The following is a 20,968-nucleotide window of genomic DNA, read 5'->3' on the forward strand; positions in this document are numbered from 1 at the left end:
TTTTGATGAGTATTGTTGGTTAGATTGATAGAATGGGTTATCTCTGAATTAATGATTGTTCTTTTTTTCTTAGTCAGCAGATAAGCAGCGAGCCCTAGAAGAAACCAAAGCCTACACCACCCAGTCCTTAGCAAGTGTTGCCTATCTGATAAATACCTTGGCCAACAATGTACTGCAGATGCTGGATATCCAGGCATCCCAGCTACGAAGAATGGAATCTTCAATCAATCATATTTCACAGGTAAGACCACACTATTTTCCGATTTTGTTATGAGGAGTACAAAATAAACACAGACATTCTGTGATGCTGACAGTCTTTATTATGGAAGTTAACTCACATGTATGATTTGGAAAATACTCAATATTACCCAATCAGTGGTTCTTATTCTTTTTGTGGAGCCATTATCTTTTCTATGATGTGAATAGGGAAGTAGATTTTAATGGTTTGTATTAAAACTCATTTGTCATGTTAAAATAATCAGCCTTGAGGTGAAAATTAGTCATGTTTCTTCCTACTTTTACCAAATTATACTCTTTTATTCTTTTTTTTTTTTTTGTATTTTTCTGAAGCTGGAAACAGGGAGAGACAGTCAGACAGACTCCTGCATGCGCCCGACCGGGATCCACCCGGCATGCCCACCAGGAGCGAAGCTCTGCCCACCAGGGGGCGATGCTCCGCCCCTCCAGGGCGTCGCTCTGCCACGACCAGAGCCACTCTAGCGCCTGGGGCAGAGGCCAAGGAGCCATCCTCAGCACCCGGGCCATCTTTGCTCCAATGGAGCCTCGGCTGCGGGAGGGGAAGAGAGAGACTGAGAGGAAGGAGGGGGGGTGGAGAAGCAAATGGGCGCTTCTCCTATGTGCCCTGGCCGGGAATCGAACCCGGGTCCCCCGCACGCCAGGCTGACGCTCTACCGCTGAGCCAACTGGCCAGGGCCTTCTCTTTTATTCTTTTAAAACTATAAATGTGATAGCCTCACCAGGCGGTGGTGCAGTGAATAGAGCGTTGGACAGGGATGTGGAGAACCCTGTTTTAAAACCCCTGGTGAGTGCAGGCTCACCAGCTTGAGCGTGGGGACGCTGGCTTAAGCATGGGATCATAGACATGACCCCATGGATGTTGACTTGAGCCCAAAGGTCTCTGTCTTGAGCAAGGGGTCACTCGCCTTGCTGTAGCCCCCACTGCCCCCCTGGTCAAGGCACATATGAGAAAGCAATCAATGAACAACTAAGGCAACTAAGGAGCCACAACGAAAAATTGATGCTTCTCATCTCTCTCCCTTCATGCCTGTCTGTCCCTATCTGTTCCTCTCTCTATCTCTGTCACACACACAAAAAAATTAAACTAAAAGAAAGAACTCTATACATTAAACATAACTGGAAGAAATTTCAATCCTTAAGAGAAGTGCTAAAAATATCTTTTTAAAACTTAATTTTTATTTCATAGATACAGCCTCCATCTGCCCATTTTCCCTACTCAATCCCTCATTGAACATACTATTCTGTATTAACTTAAAATCTGCTAAACAACTATAGATTACCCACCTCTTCAGGTATTGCCCTTCAGACACTCAATTCCAAACGAAGACAGTTTAAACATATGCTAGACAGCTCTAACTCAGGCCCCTGTTCTTTCTTTCTTTCTTCCTTTCTTTTTTTTTTTTTGTGACAGAGAGAGAGACATGTAGGGACAGACAGGAAGGGAGAGAGATGAGAAGCATCAATTCTCTGTTGTGGCACAATACCTGATGTGGGGAGGCTGCAGCAGAGTGAGTGATCCCTTGCTCAAACCAGTGACCTTGGGCTCAAGCCAGAGACCGTGGGGTCATGTCTATGATCCCACACTCAAGCCAGCAACCCCGTGTTCAAGCTGGTGAGCCCGCACTCAAGCCGCGACCTTAGGGTTTCCAACCAGGGTCCTTCACGTCCTAGTCCGATGCTCTATCCACTGTGTCACCACCTGCTCAAGCTAGAGTTCTTTGTTTTAAAAGTCACTTGAACTTCAGAACTATTTGATGCTCTTTAGACTGAAAGACTCTTCAATAGTTTAAGAGAAAATGTTTTCTCTTTACAAATCAAATACTCAATAAATACTCTAAAACAAGGATAGACAAAGTTTTTCTATAAAGGGCCCGATAATATTTTAGGTTTACTGGACCACATATGGTGTCAGTCTCATTCTTTTTATGTGTATGTTTTTAAACAACTACTTGAAAATGTAAAAACCATTCTTAGCTTGTGGGCCATATAAAAGCAGGCTCGGACCAGATTTGACGTGGAGGCTGTAGTTTTGAAGTCCTTGCTCTAACATACTCCCTCCTCCCACACACTAATGTTTGGTACTTAAAATTTATTATTATTACACTTTTGTTAAAACTATTATTATGTTTTTAGAGAAGCCAGAGAAGGTTCCTAAGATGTCTTGAGACTAGATTTTGTTTTATTTTTAAGTAAAAAATCTTTTTTGCAATTTGGGTAAAAATACTAGGTTTGGAGAATTTATAGAGCAGATTGAGTTGAAGAAACAAAGAAGTGGAGGTTCAGTCAGGTCAAAGATGAGATCACATGCTTTTTGTAATGGTAGAAGGTGTCAGCTGTCATAGGGAGAAGAATGGTAATGAACGCAGACTTGACTTGGGGTACAAGGTCAGTGTACAGTGATGTGTTGTAGAATTGCAGACCTGAAGCCTGTATAGATATGTTAACCAGTGTCATAGATTCAGTAGAAAGGAAGAAAAAAAAGAGTTGTCAGGGTTTTCTGGTAGAGTGGTTCAGGACCAGTTGATACATATCTGAGCTATTTGATTTTCTTCCTCATCAGTATCTTTTCCCGTCTCCTGGGTAAGAACCTGATCACTTTTCAGCTTCCTAGTGCTCTAGCTCTTCTCTCCATTGTAGTGGGAATGAACACTGAGTAGTATTGGGAGGCAGGAAGGTAAGGTGTCTAAATTACACCTTGGTTCTTCAGCTTCTTCAGCTGACTTATGTGACATTTGGCTGCTTTGAACTTTACTTTCTTGTCTGTAAAGTTCTGATTGGACTGATTAGATCATTTCTGAGCTGTCTTCCATCTTGAATTCTTTATTCTTCTGAACATCCCTAAAATAATACTTGATTTTTATTTGTTTTTTCCTCTATTCTGTCGGTCCTGCTCTTCACCTCAGTCTGTGCCCCACTGACCTCAACTGTCTTATCACCCTGCTGTAATTAAACTATTTTTCAAATTACTCTGAATTTGAATGTAGGGATGGGAATTCCATTGACTGTCAACTATGGATCAGGAAGAAATACTTAAAAAAATAAAACAAAAAGTAATAACCCATTCTCTAATATTTTGAAATAAAAGACAGACTTGATTAGGAGTATAGGAAGTCCTCGGGTTATGACAGTCTCAACATACGACATTTAGAGTTTACAACTCTCACTCCCATAAAAATTTTAAAAAGTTGAGACGTGTTTCAGTTTACGCCATTAGTGTCTCCTTGTACTTACAGACTATGTGGGTGAACTAGTTTGGTTGCGTGCAGCCGAAGAATACATGGTAACACAGCATGTGAGTGAGGGAGTTGGTGTCCCCCAGTACGCTTACCTATGCCATTTTGGACCATTAAAAGTGCAAGTGTTCCGTTTGTGTTAGGCTAGTGTGTGTTAACTTACACCAAAATTTGGGTTACGTCACTGTCATACGTCACTGTGTTGTAACCCAAGGACCCCTGTATTTAGTATCACATCTTTTATTTTTGTTTATTTTATTGATTTTAGAGAGAGGGGTAGAGGGAGAGAGACAGGACTATCTATCTGCTCCTGTATGTGCATTGACTGGGGATCAGACTGGCAACCTCTGTGCTTCAGGATGAAGCTCTAACCAACTGACCCATCTGGCCAGGGCATCAGACATTTTTTTTTTTGTATTTTTCTGAAGCCAGAAACGGGGAGGCAGTCGGATAGACTCCCGCATGTGCCCGACCGGGATCCACCCGGCATGCCCACCAGGGGGCGATGCTATGCCCATCCAGGGCATTGCTCTGTTGAGACCAGAGCCACTCTAGCACCTGAGGCAGAGGCCACAAAGCCATCCTCAGCGCCCAGGCAAACTTTGCTCCAATGGAGCCTCAGCTGCGGGAGGGGAAGAGAGAGAGAGGAAGGAGAGGGGGAGGGGTGGAGAAGCAGATGGGTGCTTCTCCTGTGTACCCTGGCCGGGAATCGAACCTGGGACTCTTGCATGCCAGGCCGACGCTCTACCACTGAGCCAACCGGCCAGGGCCTAGACATCTTTTTTAACTAAAAGGACAATATAGTATTAAGTAGTGTACTAATTTATACAAAACTCCACATATCCATATGAAAATACAAGCAAATCTTGTTTTATTGCACTTCACTATTGTTTGTTTGTTTTAACAATTGAAAGTTTGTGGCAACCCTGCATTGAGCAGGTCTATGGGCGCTATTTTTCCAACAGTCTCAGATGATGATTAGCATTTCTTTTTTTAACTAAGGTATGTGTATTGTTTGTAGACATAGTGCTGTTACACACTTATTAGATTGCAGCATACTATGAATATAACTTTTATATGCACTGGGCACCAGAAAATTTATGAGTCGCTTTATTGTGATACTTGCTTTTTGTGGGGGTCTGGAACTGAATCTGTAAATGGTATGTCTGTATTAAGATAGGTTCTTTTTTTTTTTTTTTTGTATTTTTCTGAAGCTGGAAACGGGGAGGCAGTCAGACAGACTCCCGCATGTGCCCGACCGGGATCCACCCGGCACGCCCACCAGGGGGCAATGCTCTGCCCATCGGGAGTCGCTCTGTCACGACCAGAGCCACTCTAGCGCCTGGGGCAGAGGCCAAGGAGCCATCCCCAGCGCCCAGGCCATCTTTTGCTCCAATGGAGCCTCGGCTGTGGGAGGGGAAGAGAGAGACAGAGAGGAAGGAGAGGGGGAGTGGTGGAGAAGCAGATGGGTGCCTCTCCTGTGTGCCCTGGCTGGGAATCGAACCCGGGACTTCCGCATGCCAGGCTGACGCTCTACCACTGAGCCAACCAGCCAGGGCCAAGATAGGTTCTTGATGTGGTTTAACTTAGGTATTTTAAGGACAGTAAAAGCTTTCTTGCTGTTGCATCAACTCTTTGGCAGCATATTTTTAAAAAGCTAACAAATTTTAATCTCTAAACTGCGATCAGGAGTTAAATTAATTTCAATATTTTCAAGAAAATATAGTTATCAGAGCATTTAATTTTACTGAATACTTGTCCAAGTACACATAACTACTTTCAAGTCAGTAAAGCATTATGTGTAAGAATGAACCCTATGTACTGTGTCCATGATTTTGTGTCTAATTTAGTAAGTTAAAAAAAAATTTTATAAAACATTATTGAAACTAAAATTCTTATAAACTTGTAAACTAAAATTCTTTCAAGCCAGTCCCATCTCTTCTCTCAATTACTGAAAATAGTACTGTCTGTATTTGGTATTTGATTCATTGTGACTTAGAAGATCATGAGAGATCAAAAGGCAATATAAATTAAAAGTAGTGTTTCTCCCATCCTCCCAAGAACTGACTAGAACTTATGGGCCCAGTGTTCAAGTAGTTATCAGGTAGCAAGTAAAGGTTAGAAAAGAATGATTATAAAATAATAGAAGAATTGAACTAATTCTTCTGATGCGTTAGGTACTAAATCACAGTGGAAAATCCAAACCCTGAAAAACTTGCCATGTAAGATAGTTGTTTTTTTTTAAACTCTTTATTTGGCTTGTTAAAAAATTCCCAAATTAAGGAAATCCACTGAATGTTATCAGTACTTACAACATAGAAAGAGCATTTAGGCCCTGGCCGGTTGGCTCAGTGGTAGAGCGTTGGCCTGGCGGGTGAGAGTCCCAGGTTTGATTCCCGGCCAGGGCACAGAGGAGAGATGCCCATCTGCTTCTCCACCCCTGCCCCTCTCCTTCCTCTCTCTTCCCCTCTCGCAGCCAAGGCTCCATTGGAGCAAAGTTTGCTTGGGCGCTGAGGATGGCTCTGTGGCCTCTGCCTCAGGTGCTAGAATGTCTCTGATTGCGGCAGAGCGATGCCCCAAGATGGGCAGAGCATCGCCCCTGGTGGGCATGCCGGGTGGATCCCGGTCGGGCGCAAGCGGGAGTCTGTCTGACTGCCTCCTCGTTTCCAGCTTCAGAAAAGCACAAAAAAAAAAAAAAAAAAGAAAAAGGAAAAGAAAAGAAAGAGCATTTATACAGTCCGAATTAATTTCATGTGCATAGTTTATATCATTTTACAAAAATGAATAACTGAAAATTATCCAGTTTAGTTTGTTAGTAACTAATTGGTTTTATGAAAGGTGAATAAATTAAAGCATGCTTGTAATTTGAATAATTAAGTGCTTATTTGAAACAACTAATACAGAAATGAGATAAATTTTAAAACACCCAGCTTAGTTGAGTTAATCTACTATAACTGATTACAGATGTTTTCTCACCCTCGTGGGCAGTTAAATGAGGTAGTGCTGTCCAGTACAGTCAACTCTGGATTGTCTGTGGCAATGGGAAGCAACAATGCATGGCTAATCCTAAAAGAAAATACTTTTCTCTAGTACCTTCCTGTCATGTGCTGTGGCCTGAGCATGTGCTTGGGTCCATGGTGGAGATAGGGGAGCAGGGCAAGGGAGCTGAGAGTCAGTATGATTATCTCAGTGACAAAAGGTATGCTAGAGCAGTGGTCCCCAACCCCTGGGCCGCGGACCGGTACCGGTCCGTGGGCCATTTGGTACTGGTTTGCAGAGAAAGAGTAAATAACTTACATTATTTTCGTTTTATTTACATTTAAGTCTGAACGATGTTTTATTTTTAAAAAATGGCCGGATTCTGTCTGTTATATTCATCTAAGACTCACTCTTGACGCTTGTCACGGTCACCTGATAAATTTATCCGTCCCACCCTAAAGGCCGGTCCGTGAAAATATTTTCTGACATTAAACTGGTCCGTGGCCCAAAAAAGGTTGGGGACCACTGTGTGAGAGGAACCTGATTTGGGCCCTGTGAGGCAGAAATGTCATGGGGGGAGCCTGCAGCATGCAGGCTCAGCTTGGCAATAGCAGTGAAAAGGATGGAGAAACAAATTAATAAGGATCTATTAATAAGAAATGTTTAAGTCCTGCACAGTTGCAGTGATATTACTTGGTATGTCTTTTGGTTAACAAATAGCAATTATATTAATAATAATAGTATTAATAGTGCCGTGGACCAGTGTGGCTCATAATTCTGGGTCTTGAGAGAGAACAGTGCGGAATTAGACTTATTAAGAAAAAAGGATGGGGCCTGCCCAGGTGGTGGCGCAGTGGATAGAGCATTGGACTGGGATGCCGAGGACCCAGGTTCAAGACCCCGAGGTTGCCAGCTTGAGCGTGGGCTCATCTGGTTTGAGCAAAAGCTCACCAGCTTGGACCCAAGGTCTCTGGCTCAATCAAGGGGTTACTTGGTCTGCTGAAGGCCTGCAGTCAAGGCACATATGAGAAAGCAATCAATGAACAACTAAGGTGTTGCAATGTGCAACGAAAAACTAATGATTGATGCATCTCATCTCTCTCCCTTTATGTTTGTCTGTCCCTCTCTCTTACACTCTCTCTGTCTCTGTAAAAAAAACAAAACTAAAGTGCCACAACAAAAAACTGATGATTGATGCTTCTCATCTCACTTTGTTCCTGTCTGTCCCTATCTATCCCTCTCTGACTCTCTCTCTGTTAAAAAAAAAAAAAAGAGGCCCTGGCCGGTTGGCTCAGCGGTAGAGCGTCGGCCTGGCGTGCGGGGGACCCGAGTTCGATTCCCGGCCAGGGCACATAGGAGAAGCGCCCATTTGCTTCTCCACCCCCACCCCCTCCTTCCTCTCTGTCTCTCTCTTCCCCTCCCTGCAGCCAAGGCTCCATTGGAGCAAGGATGGCCCGGGCGCTGGGGATGGCTCCTTGGCCTCTGCCCCAGGCGCTAGAGTGGCTCTGGTCCTGGCAGAGCGATGCCCTGGAGGGGCAGAGCATCGCCCCCTGGTGGGCAGAGCTTCGCCCCTGGTGGGTGTGCCGGGTGGATCCCGGTCGGGCGCATGCGGGAGTCTGTCTGACTGTCTCTCCCCGTTTCCAGCTTCAGAAAAATATAAAAAAAAATAAAAATAAAAAAAGAAAAGAAAAGAAAAAGCAACAAGGATGGGATGGAGGCCTCTTCAATGCTGATGGCAATATAGGAGTGCCTCATAGCCCCCTGTTTGCTTTATTATGATATATAGCCTAGGCAAAAAAGGAAGTTCTTGATACAAAGTTACACATCTGAGGCAAAAACAGGGACTTGCCCAAGGCATAAACAGGAATCCCCCCACCCATGCATAAGTGAAATCAACCAACATCTGAACAAACAAAGGGTGAGAGGAAGGGCATGTATATTGCTTCCAGCAACTTAAGCAAGCAAGTGAAGTGGGTGCAAATACTCAGCTTCATAGCAGATATAGAGGTGGGGGTCAGAATTTAGCCTTTTGCTAAGCCTCAAATTTACAAAGGCTTTTTGCCACTTGCAGTCTACAACATAACAGCATTCATTTTGGTTTTCTTTGCTCGCTAAACATGATTTTACTTGTCACAGGTGAGTGCTATAATTGTTTCTCTTCTAAATAAATTTATTGTCACAACTACAGGCATACCTCAAAAATACTGTGATTTCGGTTCCAGACCACTGCAGTAAAGCCACTTGTAATCTTGTTGCTGGTGGAGGGTCTTGCCTTCAGTTTGTATAAAAGAGTAACACCTGTGAAGCGCAGTAAACTAAGATTTGCCTTTTTTTACTATTAAAATTCTTCCTAATATCAGTGTTGAACTTGTACTTCCAAAATTTAATGCATTTTAGCACTGTAATATCAGAATATTATGAGGGCAAAACTGAAAGCTATGAATTTGATTTAGGAAAAACATACCTTATTTTTTTAAGTTTAAAAGTACATTGTAGTAGCTGTGTAAAAGTCCTAAAACTGACAGTTACCCTGAGTTCATGAATATTAAAGCTGAGTTTTAGATCAACAGAGAGGTGTTCATTATATTACTCTAATTTGAGTATGATTATGTTTTCAACGAAAGAAAGCTTTGATAATTTTGACACTGGTAATTACTAAAAACTTCAGAAACTTATGGACCAGACTTTCTCCTTATTTATGAAATAGATTTGTTATTCTTTATTAATTTATTATTCAAACTCTAAATAAGACCATACCTGTTTTATTTTTGAGAGAGAGACAGGGAGAGAAATGAGAAGCATCAACTTATAGTTGTTTCACTTAAATTATTCATTGATTACTTCTCATATGTGCCTTGACTAGAGGGCTCCAGACAAGCCAGTCACCCCTTGCTCAAGCCAGTGACCTCAGGGTTTCAAACCTGGGTCCTCAGCGTCCCAGGCCGACACTCTGTCCACTGTGCCACCGCCTGGTCTGAAGCTGTTTTCTGAAGGTACATTTGATTCTCCCCAAGGAAATCCTATAGTCAACCCAGTGTGGTACTGGGATGGCCAGATTATAAATTATATTCTGCCTGACCTGTGGTGGCACAGTGGATAGAGTGTTGACCTGGAATGCCGGTTTGAAACCCAAGGCTTGCCTGGTCAAGGCACATACAGAAAGCAACTACTACAAGTTGATGCTTCCTATTCCCCCACCCGTTCCCCCCCTCAAATCAATTAAAAACCCCTTTAACGAAATTATATTCAGGCACTAGCTGGTTGGCTTAGTGGTAGAGCATTGGCCTGGTGTGTGGAAGTCCCGGATTTGATTCCCAGTCAGGGCACACAGGAGAAGTGATCACTTGCTTATCCATCCCCTCCCCCTCCCACTTCTCTCTCACTATCTCTTTTTTTCCCTCCTGTAGCCATAGCTCTAATGGTTTGAGCAGGTTGGCCATGGATGCTGAGGGTGGCTCCGTGGCCTTGCCTCAGGCACTAAAATAGCTCGGTTGCCTGAGCAACGAAGCAGTGGCCCCAGATGGGTAGAGCATCACCCCTAGGGGGCTTGCTGGGTAGATCCCGGTCGGGGTGTGTGCAGGAATCTGTCTGCCTCCCTGCCTCTCACTTAATAAGACAAAATTCTTGCTCAGCGGGAGAGCGTTGGCCTAGCGTGTGGAGGACCCGGGTTCGATTCCCGGCCAGGGCACACAGGAGAAGCGCCCATTTGCTTCTCCACCCCTCCGCCGCGCTTTCCTCTCTGTCTCTCTCTTCCCCTCCCGCAGCCGAGGCTCCATTGGAGCAAAGATGGCCCGGGCGCTGGGGATGGCTCTGTGGCCTCTGCCTCAGGCGCTAGAGTGGCTCTGGTCGCAACATGGCGATGCCCAGGATGGGCAGAGCATCGCCCCCTGGTGGGCAGAGTGTTGCCCCATGGTGGGCGTGCCGGGTGGATCCTGGTCGGGTGCATGCGGGAGTCTGTCTGACTGTCTCTCCCTGTTTCCAGCTTCAGAAAAATGAAAAAAAATAATAATAGTAAGACAAAATTCTTTGATTTTCTTAACTATAATTTTTATTACTGTGTTTTTAAAAAGTTAATGACACCAGGCTCTGGCCGGTAGCTCAGTGGATAGAGTGTCGGCCCTGCGTATGGACGTTCTGGGTTTGATTCCTGGTCAGGGCACACAGGAAAAGCGACCCTCTGCTTCTACCCCCTCCTCTCCCTCTTTCCCTCTCACAGCCAGTGACTCAATTGGGTTGAGCATCAGCCCCAGGTGCTAAGGATAGCTCAGTTGATTCAAGCATCAACACCCAGATGGGGTTGCTGGGTTGATCCAGGTCAGGACACATGTGGAACTCTGCCTCACTATCTCCCCTCCTCTCACTTAAAAAAAAAGTTAATGACACCAAATATCTATACTTATGCAGTCACTAGAGGCATTAATGTTGAGTCAGTGCTTGTTCAAAGTTTGGAAACAATTGATAATTGGAAGTGAACAATGAAAATGTAAGGGATTACAAAGGGTCCTGGGTTACGACATAGGACATTTCGAGTTTACAATGCTCACTCCATAGAAACTTAAAAAAATTGAGATGGCTAACAAACTAAAATAATGTGTGGAAAAAACTGTCCCCAGTTTCTGTATGACTTCCACGGCTTTGCGGAGTCAGTGGAGGCTGTAACAGAGAAGGTTGTTGCCATGGGTAAACAGCTTAATTTGGAGGTGGAGGCGAGGATGTCACAAAGCTACTGGCATCCCATGGAGAGGAGCTGTCGGCTGAGGACCTCATTCAGCTGGAGAAGCCTGATTGAAGAAGAAGAGACAGAAACTCCAGAACCCAAGAGATTACTACCAAGCGTTTGGCAGAAATTTTTTCTGTGGTAGAGGATGGGTTAGTAAAATTTCAGTCTGAGGACCCCAGTAATGACTGATTCAGTAAGGTCTACAGAGCTGTTATGGATGCCTTGCAATGCTATAGGCAGATTTTGGAAGGGAAGAAGTCGTCAACCTTCCAGACTAGCCTGGAGCAGTTCTTTAAGAAGGTAGAGAGGCCTGCAACAGACCCTGTATCCTCTGCATCAGCTGCTTCTCAAGATGAAACACCTGTAGTACAGGTGGAATCATCTCCAGCATCTCCTGCACGTTCCTTAGGTAATCCTGAATCACCTGACCCAGTATCTCCAGCACCTTCTGCAGGTTCTCCTGCCTCTCCAGCTTCCTTCTCCCAATAGGTCACTCTCTCCCACCTTGCAATGCCCCTTCCAGTGTGCAAGACAACCACAAAAATAAAGGTAAGGAATTTTTTTAGTCATTTTTTTCTATTAATACAGTACAGTGTACAGTACAGGATATTTATGTCCTTTTCCTTTTCCTGTGGTTTAGTTGTATTTTTATATTCTAGATTATGATTTGACAACTGTGATAGGATAGGTGAGTGACTAGGCCCTGGCCGGTTGGCTCAGTGGTAGAGCGTCGGCCTGGCGTGCGGGGGACCCGGGTTCGATTCCCGGCCAGGGCACATAGGAGAAGCGCCCATTTGCTTCTCGAACCCCCCCCCCCCTTCCTCTCTATCTCTCTCTTCCTCTCCCGCAGCCAAGGCTCCATTGGAACAAAGATGGCCCGGGCGCTGGGGATGGCTCCTTGGCCTCTGCCCCAGGCGCTAGAGTGGCTCTGGTCGAGGCAGAGAGACGCCCCGGAGGGGCAGAGCATCGCCCCCTGGTGGGCAGAGCATCGCCCCTGGTGGGCGTGCCGGGTGGATCCTGGTCGGGCGCATGCGGGAGTCTGTCTGACTGTCTCTCCCCGTTTCCAGCTTCAGAAAAAAATACAAAAAATAAATAAATAAATAAATAAATAAAAAAGGATAGGTGAGTGACTTAGGCTAGGGTGTGTTTCAACTTATACCAACATTCAGGTTGCGTCACTATTGTAGGAATGGAACTGTGTTGTAACCCAAGGATCCCCTATAGTGAATTAGTCCTTCTTCTTCATTGGTTCTCAACCAGAACATTTCACCCCCAAGGGGACAATGTTAGATGTTTTTGGTTGTCACAACTTAGGGTAGAGGAGTGCTATAGGTATCTACTATGATACTTCTCTATATCCTACAATACTTAGTACAGCCCCCTCCAAAATAATATGTGGCCCAAAATGTTAGTAATGTCACTGTTGAAAAATCTTGCTCTAACTTTTCTAAAATGTAGTCATTATTTTAGAGTAGACATCTGGAAACATTATACACCAAACTCAATTATTTTGACTTTCCATAGACATAAGTGTTAAGAATTGTTTTAAAATATGGCCTTTTACTAAGAATTAATGTATGACACAATGAAGAACATTGTTCTCGTAATTCCTTCTTTTATTCTTACTCTAATGATTTATGGGCAGTGTATGTCTGTGTATATACAATGTGAATATATAAGGAAGTATGTAAGGAAGTACATGCCCCTCCCAGTCCCCAGTTATGAGCAAATGTTTATTGCTTTTTTTTTTGAAGTCTTTAGTTTTTCAAACAATTTAATGTGTGCTTACTATAAAATATAACTATATTAGTGCAAGCAATAAGTGTAAAGTAGCTCCCTTTTTCATTCTCCAGAGATTTATTAATACTTTTAGCATGAAGATTTGAAATTGAAGTCCTGATTTGCCATAAGCTTAAGAATTCTATTATGGTTGGTTGGGTTTGCATTCTTATGGTTTTATTTCTGAATAAAATAATTACATTTCTAAAGATTGAGCAGAGTAGAAAACTGTCTCAAGAGGACTATATTCTTGCCTGACCAGGCGGTGGTGCAGTGGATAGAGTGTCGGACTGGGATGCAGAGGACCCAGGTTTGAGACCCCGAGATTGCCAGCTTGAGCGCGGGCTCATCTGGTTTGAGCACCAGCTTGGACCCAAGGTCATTGGCTTGAGCAAGGGGTTACTCTATCTGCTGTAGCCCCATGGTCAAGGCACATATGAGAAAGCAATCAATGAACAACTAAGGTGTCGCAACAAAAAATTGATGATTGATGCTTCTCATCTCTCTGCGTGCCTGTCTGTCCTTGTTTATCCCTCTCTCTGACTCTCTCTCTGTCTTTGTAAAAAAAAAAAAAAAAAAGACTATATTTTCTGATAAATCTTTTGTTAATATGACAAAGACCAGTTTTATAAAAAAAATAAAAATAATAATGGTCTCACCTATGGTGGTGCAGTGGATAAAATGTCAACCTGTTTGCTGGTTTGAAACCCTGGGCTTGCCAGGTCAAGGCACATATGGGAGTTGATGCTTCCTGCTCCTCCCCCCTTCTCTTTCTTTCTCTCCCTCCCTAAAATGAATAAATACAAAAAAAAAATATATTTTTTTTAAAAAGAAAAATGCCCTGGCTGGTTAGCTCAGCAGTAGAGTGTCCACCTGGCATGTGGGAGTCCTGGGTTTGATTCCCAGCCAGGTCACACAGGAGAAGTGACCATAGGCTTCTCTACCCCTGCCCCTTCTCTCTTTCTCTCTCTCTCTCTTTCCTTCCCTTTCCATCCCACAGCCATGGCTTGAGTTGTTTAAGCAAGTTGGCCCTGGGCTATGAGTATGGCTCCATAGGACTCCCTTAGGCACTAAAATAGCTCGGTTGCTTAGCAGCGGAGTAGTGGCCTCAGATGGGCAGAGCATTGCCTGGTAGGGGGCTTGCTGGATGGATCCTGGTCAGGGTGCATGTGGGAGTCTCTCGACCTCCCTGGCTCTCACTTAATTTAAAAAAAGTCATAAAAGTAGAAAAAATAAGTGCTTATTTTGTTTGGTTTTTGTTTTTTAATTTAAAAAATAATTTTACTGAGTTTAGAGAGGAAGGGAGAGAGAGAAACATTGATTTATTGTTCCACTTATTATGCGTACACTGGTTGATCCTTGTTTGTGTCTTGACTGGGGAGCAAAACTATCATCTTGGCGTGTTTTATTTTATTTTGAGACATACTAACGGATGAAATCTTCTGGTTCATATTTTCAATGATTTAGGATGACTTGTTAAAAATTATTCAAAATGAAATTAATTTTCATTTTTCTGAAGTTAAAAATAAGTAAATTCCAGTGTCATCACTGATACGCAAACCCCATTTTTCTGTTACAGCTCTTGCCAGTTGTTGAAAAAGAAAGCAGATTTCGTAATTTGCCTAACATGCACAAAAGCAGCTCAGGTTATTTTTCCTTAAAAAGATATACTTAAAATGATATGGTTACTACCTAGGCTAGTCTTTGATTTGATGTTTTATTTAGATATTTATTAGTGCTGAAGCTTATAGATTATGTTCCTTTTAAGATCTCTTGGTTGAAATAGGCTTTGAATTTGTTTCTGGTTTCCTTCATATCTAGATAGTTGAAAAGGATAAATCATCAGCTTTCAGATTTTTTAAAGTGGTATTTAATAATGTCATGATGGCTATCATCATTTCTTTCCATTTCTATGTTATTTCCCGGGCCTTCTTATAGAAAGAGGAAGTTGAAATAGGACTGGGAGGAAATGAGCAAAAGTGTCTATTAACTGCTGCTTGAGGAAGAATGGTGGGAAGAGATGTGAACAATTTTAGTGAAGTATTTTTCAACCTTTTGGACTACAACCCACAGTAAAAAATACACTTTACCCTGCATCCTTTACACAGCTCATGTATGTCTTTATATACATAACAAATAAGTGTTTCAAGAAACAATACTTATTGTGTGTATATATAGTGGGATACTTCTATTTCATTAAGATAACTGCTGCTCACATCCCACTAAATTGCAACCTACAGTTTGAAAAATGCTGTTTTAGTGTATTAATTATCTCTGTGAAGAAATTTACTCACTATTAGCAAATAGAAGACTGTGAGTAAAAACACATATAACCATGTAAATATTTAATAAATGAAATAAATTAAATCTTTTATAAACATGTTATAAAATAGAAGCCATAAGTCATTTTACCTAAGCAAACAAATATTATTTTGTAAAAAGTGAGATTTGGCCCTGGCCGGTTGGCTCAGTGGTAGAGCGTCTGCCTGGCGTGCGGAAGTCCCGGGTTCAATTCCCGGCCAGGGCACACAGGAGAGGCGCCCATCTGCCTCTCCACCCCTCCCCCTCTCCTTCCTCTCTGTCTCTCTCTTCCCCTCCCGCAGCCAAGGCTCCATTGGAGCAAAAGATGGCCCCGGCACTGGGGATGGCTCCTTGGCCTCTGCCCCAGGCGCTAGAGTGGCTCTGGTCGCGACAGAGCGGCGCCCCCCGGATGGGCAGAGCATTGACCCCTGGTGGGTGTGCCGGGTGGATCCCGGTTGGGTGCATGCGGGAGTCTGTCTGACTGCCTCCCCGTTTCCAGCTTCATTCAGAAAAATACAAAAATACAAAAAAAAAAAAAAAAAAAAAAATGAGATTTATAACATTGTATTTTATATTTTAGGCCACTCCCTTCTTTAAAAGTTAAAGTATTTGTTAGGTTAAATAATAGAAATTATAATGATAGTTTATTTTTAAATGTAACTGGATTAACCACTGGGGCCTCCTTAATCAATTTGGCTAACTCTTAATGAAGAGGAGAAAAAATTGCATGCTTTATTGGCAAACTTATTCTGTAAAGTCCCAGCTAATATTTATTTTAGGCTTTGCAGTCCATAAAGTCTCTGTTAGAAATACTCATCTCTGCCATTGTAGTGTGAAAATATATAAGCAAATAGAATTGCTGGGTTTCAATAAAATTTTATTTATGGAAGCGGAAGTTTGAATTCTACATAATTTTCACACATCACAGCATTATTTTTCTTTTGACTTTTTCCAACCATTAAAAAATGTAAACACCACACCTAGTGTTTGAGTTATAAAAATAGGTGGTGGGCCATATTTCGTCTGCCAGTCATGGTGTGACAACCCTTGCTTTAGCCTAAAACTGGAGGTCAGTATTGGTCCAAAAAGGAGAAAATGTAATAATTGTAGTTAAGAATATGAATAATGGTGATAAACCTCTTAACATTTATATCTTGATTTTTCTGAATATTAGAGCTATACATTTTTTGCATTGTGTTTATATTTTACAGACTGTTGATATTCATAAAGAGAAAGTTGCAAGAAGAGAAATTGGTATTTTGACTACTAATAAAAACACTTTAAGGACACATAAGATTATTGCTCCAACCAACCTTGAACGACCAGTTCGTTATATTAGAAAACCTATTGACTATACAATTCTAGATGATATTGGACATGGAGTAAAGGTAAGTATAATTTTTGTCAAGCTTTTTAAAACAATAGCTCATAACGGAACTAACTCTTTAGAAAATTAAGCTTTTTTTTCCCCTTTCCTAGAGAACCAAATCTTGGCCCAGTTGTGGTTCTGAAGATTCCTTACTGCTATGACCTATTTTATCTTTCTTGCTTCTTCTTAGTGCTGTGTTCTCAGGTTTTAAATAATTACCTTTGAATGAATTGTATTTGCTTAGTAATGGTAGTACCTCATATATATATATGACAAATAAATGTGGTATGTTCTTTCTAATCTTTTAATGATTTAAAAGGACTAATTAAAAAATCAGTATGTTATTAAAGTGTTTATTTTACCTGAAAAATTTATTAGCAGACTTTTGGCCTTAGTTTTTAGAACATGAATAAAGAAAAATGTACTTTGATTTTTCTAAAATAATTTTATCTTAATATTTTGGTGGACAGTAGTATAGATAAAAGAAATATGTGAATTAATTTTTCCACTGCTTTTGTGTATATAGCCATTATATAAATATTTCTTGGCTATATTCTAAAATGTATTTGAATGCCTGCTAGGTATATAAAGTACCATGATCAAAACTAAGGGACAGACATATAAATTTTATTTAAATTGGTATTTTTACTTAAAGTTTGCATCTCATCAATGATTTTAAAGACAATGACTTATCAAATGTGACTTTCACTAAATATATGTGCTTTTAAATGAAACTGCATAGTTGATTTATGACTCTATAAGCAAATTTACATTTAAAAAGTACCCTAAGCTAGTATGGTTAGAAATCAGTTAATAGATTTAGGTGAATGAAAATGTACAGTGTACATTTAAAAAAAATTCTTATCTTGAATTTGATATTTAATTTTATAATTGACACCTACATGCATTTAGATTACTGAATTAGAGCATGTTAAAATAGGAAGTGTAATTGGATGGATAATTAATAACAAATTTATTCCAACTTGGGTAAACCTTTTGAGATTTATTTAAAGCTAGCCACTGTTAATAGAAAATTTTAGGGTAATGCCAGAATCTAATGACAAAAAGGCACTTAGGATATAAGACATCATATTTGTGCTTGCCCACCTACATATTAAAAAATGTGATTCTCCACTCCAGTTCTCATTTAATTCTCAAGTAAAATGTTACTGTTTTGGGACTCTGTAGTCCCCTTCATTGTTTAGACTTTTAGTGTTTAGGGGTCACTGATTTGAAGAAATCTTTAATAAAGTTGTTTTTGAATAAAAGTGTCATATAATTTCATCAAAAACTCTTGTTCATGACACATTCTGCTTTAACCACTCTTTCTATGATCTATTGAAACATTATTTTTTAATGCTGAATACTTAACTTGTTTTTTCTTTGTTTTCTCCTTTCTCTTCACATCCTGAAGTTCCAACTAACTTTTCAATGCTTTTTTTCCTTACCTCTTTTATTTGCTCCATTTATGCATTAAGTGGTTGCTTAGATTTAAGGTAAGAGATTCCAGGGCTGGATTTCCATTCCTTGTTCTTACGTAGATTATTACATATGGGGAGTGAAGAGATATTTCGCAGTTGGCCTTTTCAAACCAAAGAATAATTCCTCTTTTTATTTATTTTTTATTTTTGTCGTGCAACCTTGTGGTGTCTTCATGTTCCATGAGGGCAGTTATTTTGTCCGTTCATTGCCCTATCTTGTGTGCCTAGAGCAGTGCTGACTATTTATTAGGTGCTTAGTAAATATTTGTTCAATAAATGGTTATTTTGCAATGTTAATATATTTTGTGAAACTGAAATGTAAGTTTACCCTAACATAAAATGTCATGAAATAACATGTATAAATTTTGTTATGGATTAGACAGCCAACTAATGTGCTTTATTTAACCCTCCCCCTGTGTAATAGCCTTTTTATTCTATAAATGGTGTGCTTTATTGTATATCTTGTGGCCACTATGTCATTATCTCTTGACTTTTAATGTAAGAAATTGAGAAGCAGAAAATGTTCAGTATTATAGGTTTTTTTTTAAGTTGCAGTATCGTGTATTTTGTAAAAAGGTGTCTTTTTCTCAAATTGCTATGTAAATGTTTCAATATAAAAATACTTCAAGGGTTTTTCAAGCTCAGTATTATTTATGTGCAAAGCATCAAAAACACAATGCTTAGCAAAATACAAGTTAAGAAATTACAGAAATATTTCTTTTTCCAGAAACATTTTAGTATGATATTTTGGAGGACTGATGGTAAAAAGACATTCTAGAATATACAAGAAACATGTCAAATGTATGTTACTTAGATTATTTTACCAAACTGAGCTTGCATTTTCTTTTCTTTTTTCCTTAGGTGAATTTTAAACTTTCTTTTTAAATACATATTCTTTCTAATACTCAGTTGTTTGCCATGTCTTCAGTGTAGAAAGTGATAACAAGAAGACAAGATAAGTGAAATTTGAATTATTAACTAGCTACTAACCATGTGGCCACAGACGTTTCAATAGCGCGGTAGGGAGATGTGACTAGAGGAACCCAGGTAATGCACTTCTTGTGTTATTGACAAGTGTTGGCTCCATGTGCTCAAGTCTTGGTGAATGAGACCTATGGAATTGTGAGGAGATTGTTTGCATAAAATAGGTAGAACTAGACCCAAAACAGTGTGTGGCTTCTTTGGCTCTTTTCCTCTAAAATCTGTATTCAGATTTTTGATATTGATGTGTTAACCTCCAAAGTGAATGAAATACCCAGAGATTAACTAAATGAAAACCACAGAAATGACTAATCCTTTTCCCTTAAAGTTTAGACCAGCTTGCTTAAGCTCCTGTCCCATGCTCATTTTCTCTAAACCCTACTATGATTCCTCCTTGACCTTCCTGGATTCAGGCTCTCCATGTGGAGACAGGCCAAAAGGAGTGGGAAGTGAGAGGCTCGTTGAAAGGAAAATCTGACAAGGAGACATCATACTTGGATAATACTGCTTAACGTTTTTGCTCTTTGCATCACATAGCTCCACTCCTCAGTACCGTGGCTCTGTCCAGTGTAGGTGTTTCTACTATACCTGGTGGAGTTGACAAGGTGAGAAGAGTACTCTTGAGTTTATTCTGGAAGCTCGAGTATGCCAGTGCCCTGTCTTTCCTTCCTTCCTGTTCCTTTTGTTAATGTCTATCTTCTCTTAGAAACTTATAGCATATTAATAATTTTAAGTGAACCAAACCAAAGTCTAACGAATAAATTTTCAGCATATAGCAAATCATTTCTCCTTTTATGCTGGAAAAAAAGATTAGTGGTTTTGGAAGCATGGTTAATGGAATACAATTGATTATATTAAGGTAGAAAATGCAATTAAAGAAAAAAAATGTTAAAGTTGTAAGGGACTAAACTAATAGTTTTCCAGCTGAGCTTGGTGACCTGTGGGTTATATCAAGAGCCCTGGTCTCTTGGTGTTGGGTGGGGTTATCTGCTGCTTTGATTTCCTCCTCAGCTCTTCTTCAGCTCTTGGTTTTGTTCTTGTTGGTGTCAGATTTGATGATGCCATCAGATGGACTGTAAAATTTTTTACTTTGGGATCAGACATATGGAAATTGATTCAGAAGAGACCTCCATGCTTAAAAGTTGAAATTTTAACATTTAATACTCTTGTTCTGGTGGTATTTAATGGTTCTTTTCATCTGTTATTTGGGTTAATTGTTTTTCTTCAGTCGACTGATGAAAACAAGTTGTAGAGTTTAATTCATCAGACCTTTGAACATAATGTGGTGATATTTTTACAACAAAAGGCCTAAAAAGCCAATGGATAGAGTGCCATATTGGAAATGTTTTATAGGTACCAGAGGCCATATTAAAATGGAACGTGTCCTGGTCAGATAGCCCAATTGGTTAGAACATTGTCCCGAAGCATAGAGGTTGCCAGTTTGATCCCCATCTGGGCACATACAGGAGTGGATCCATGTTACTGTCTCGTTTCCTCTCTTTCTTCCTCTTTTTAAAAAAAAAAAAAAAAATTAAAATGGAAGGTACCTTTAACTGGGATACCCTTTCCCCACTCTTTATTTTAGTTGTAAAATGAGTTTTAAGAGTCTGCTACTGATGTATTTGAAATGGACTTCTCTGCCTTTTTATTTTTTATTTTTTACAGAGACAGAGAGTCAGAGAGAGGGACAGATAGGGACAGACAGACAGGAACGGAGAGAAATGAGAAGCATCAATTATTAGTTTTTTCGTTGCGACACCTTAGTTGTTCATTGATTGCTTTCTCATATGTGCCTTGATCGTGGGGCTACAGCAGACTGAGTAACCCCTTGCTTGAGCCAGCGACATTGGGTCCAAGCTGGTGAGCC

The 20,968-nt window shown here is 40.7% G+C and overlaps 1 protein-coding gene across 27 annotated transcripts in view; it reads left to right on the forward strand.

The window, feature by feature from the left end:
* The window catches only part of ABI2 (abl interactor 2), a 109,333-nt gene that overhangs the window by 43,004 nt on the left and 45,361 nt on the right, over positions 1-20,968 (forward strand). For 14 of the 27 annotated variants that reach the window (XM_066345105.1, XM_066345109.1, XM_066345117.1 and 11 more), the window contains exons 2-3: positions 74-241; positions 16,482-16,658. In XM_066345105.1, coding sequence (XP_066201202.1) covers positions 74-241; positions 16,482-16,658 — 345 coding nt within the window. Of the gene's footprint in view, positions 1-73; positions 242-16,481; positions 16,659-18,117; positions 18,136-20,968 lie in introns of all 27 variants that reach the window. The other 13 variants (XM_066345103.1, XM_066345106.1, XM_066345115.1 and 10 more) reach the window with 1 other exon arrangement.

The sequence above is a fragment of the Saccopteryx leptura genome, chromosome 7 (genome assembly GCF_036850995.1).
Source record: "Saccopteryx leptura isolate mSacLep1 chromosome 7, mSacLep1_pri_phased_curated, whole genome shotgun sequence".
NCBI classification, from domain to species: domain Eukaryota; kingdom Metazoa; phylum Chordata; class Mammalia; order Chiroptera; family Emballonuridae; genus Saccopteryx; species Saccopteryx leptura.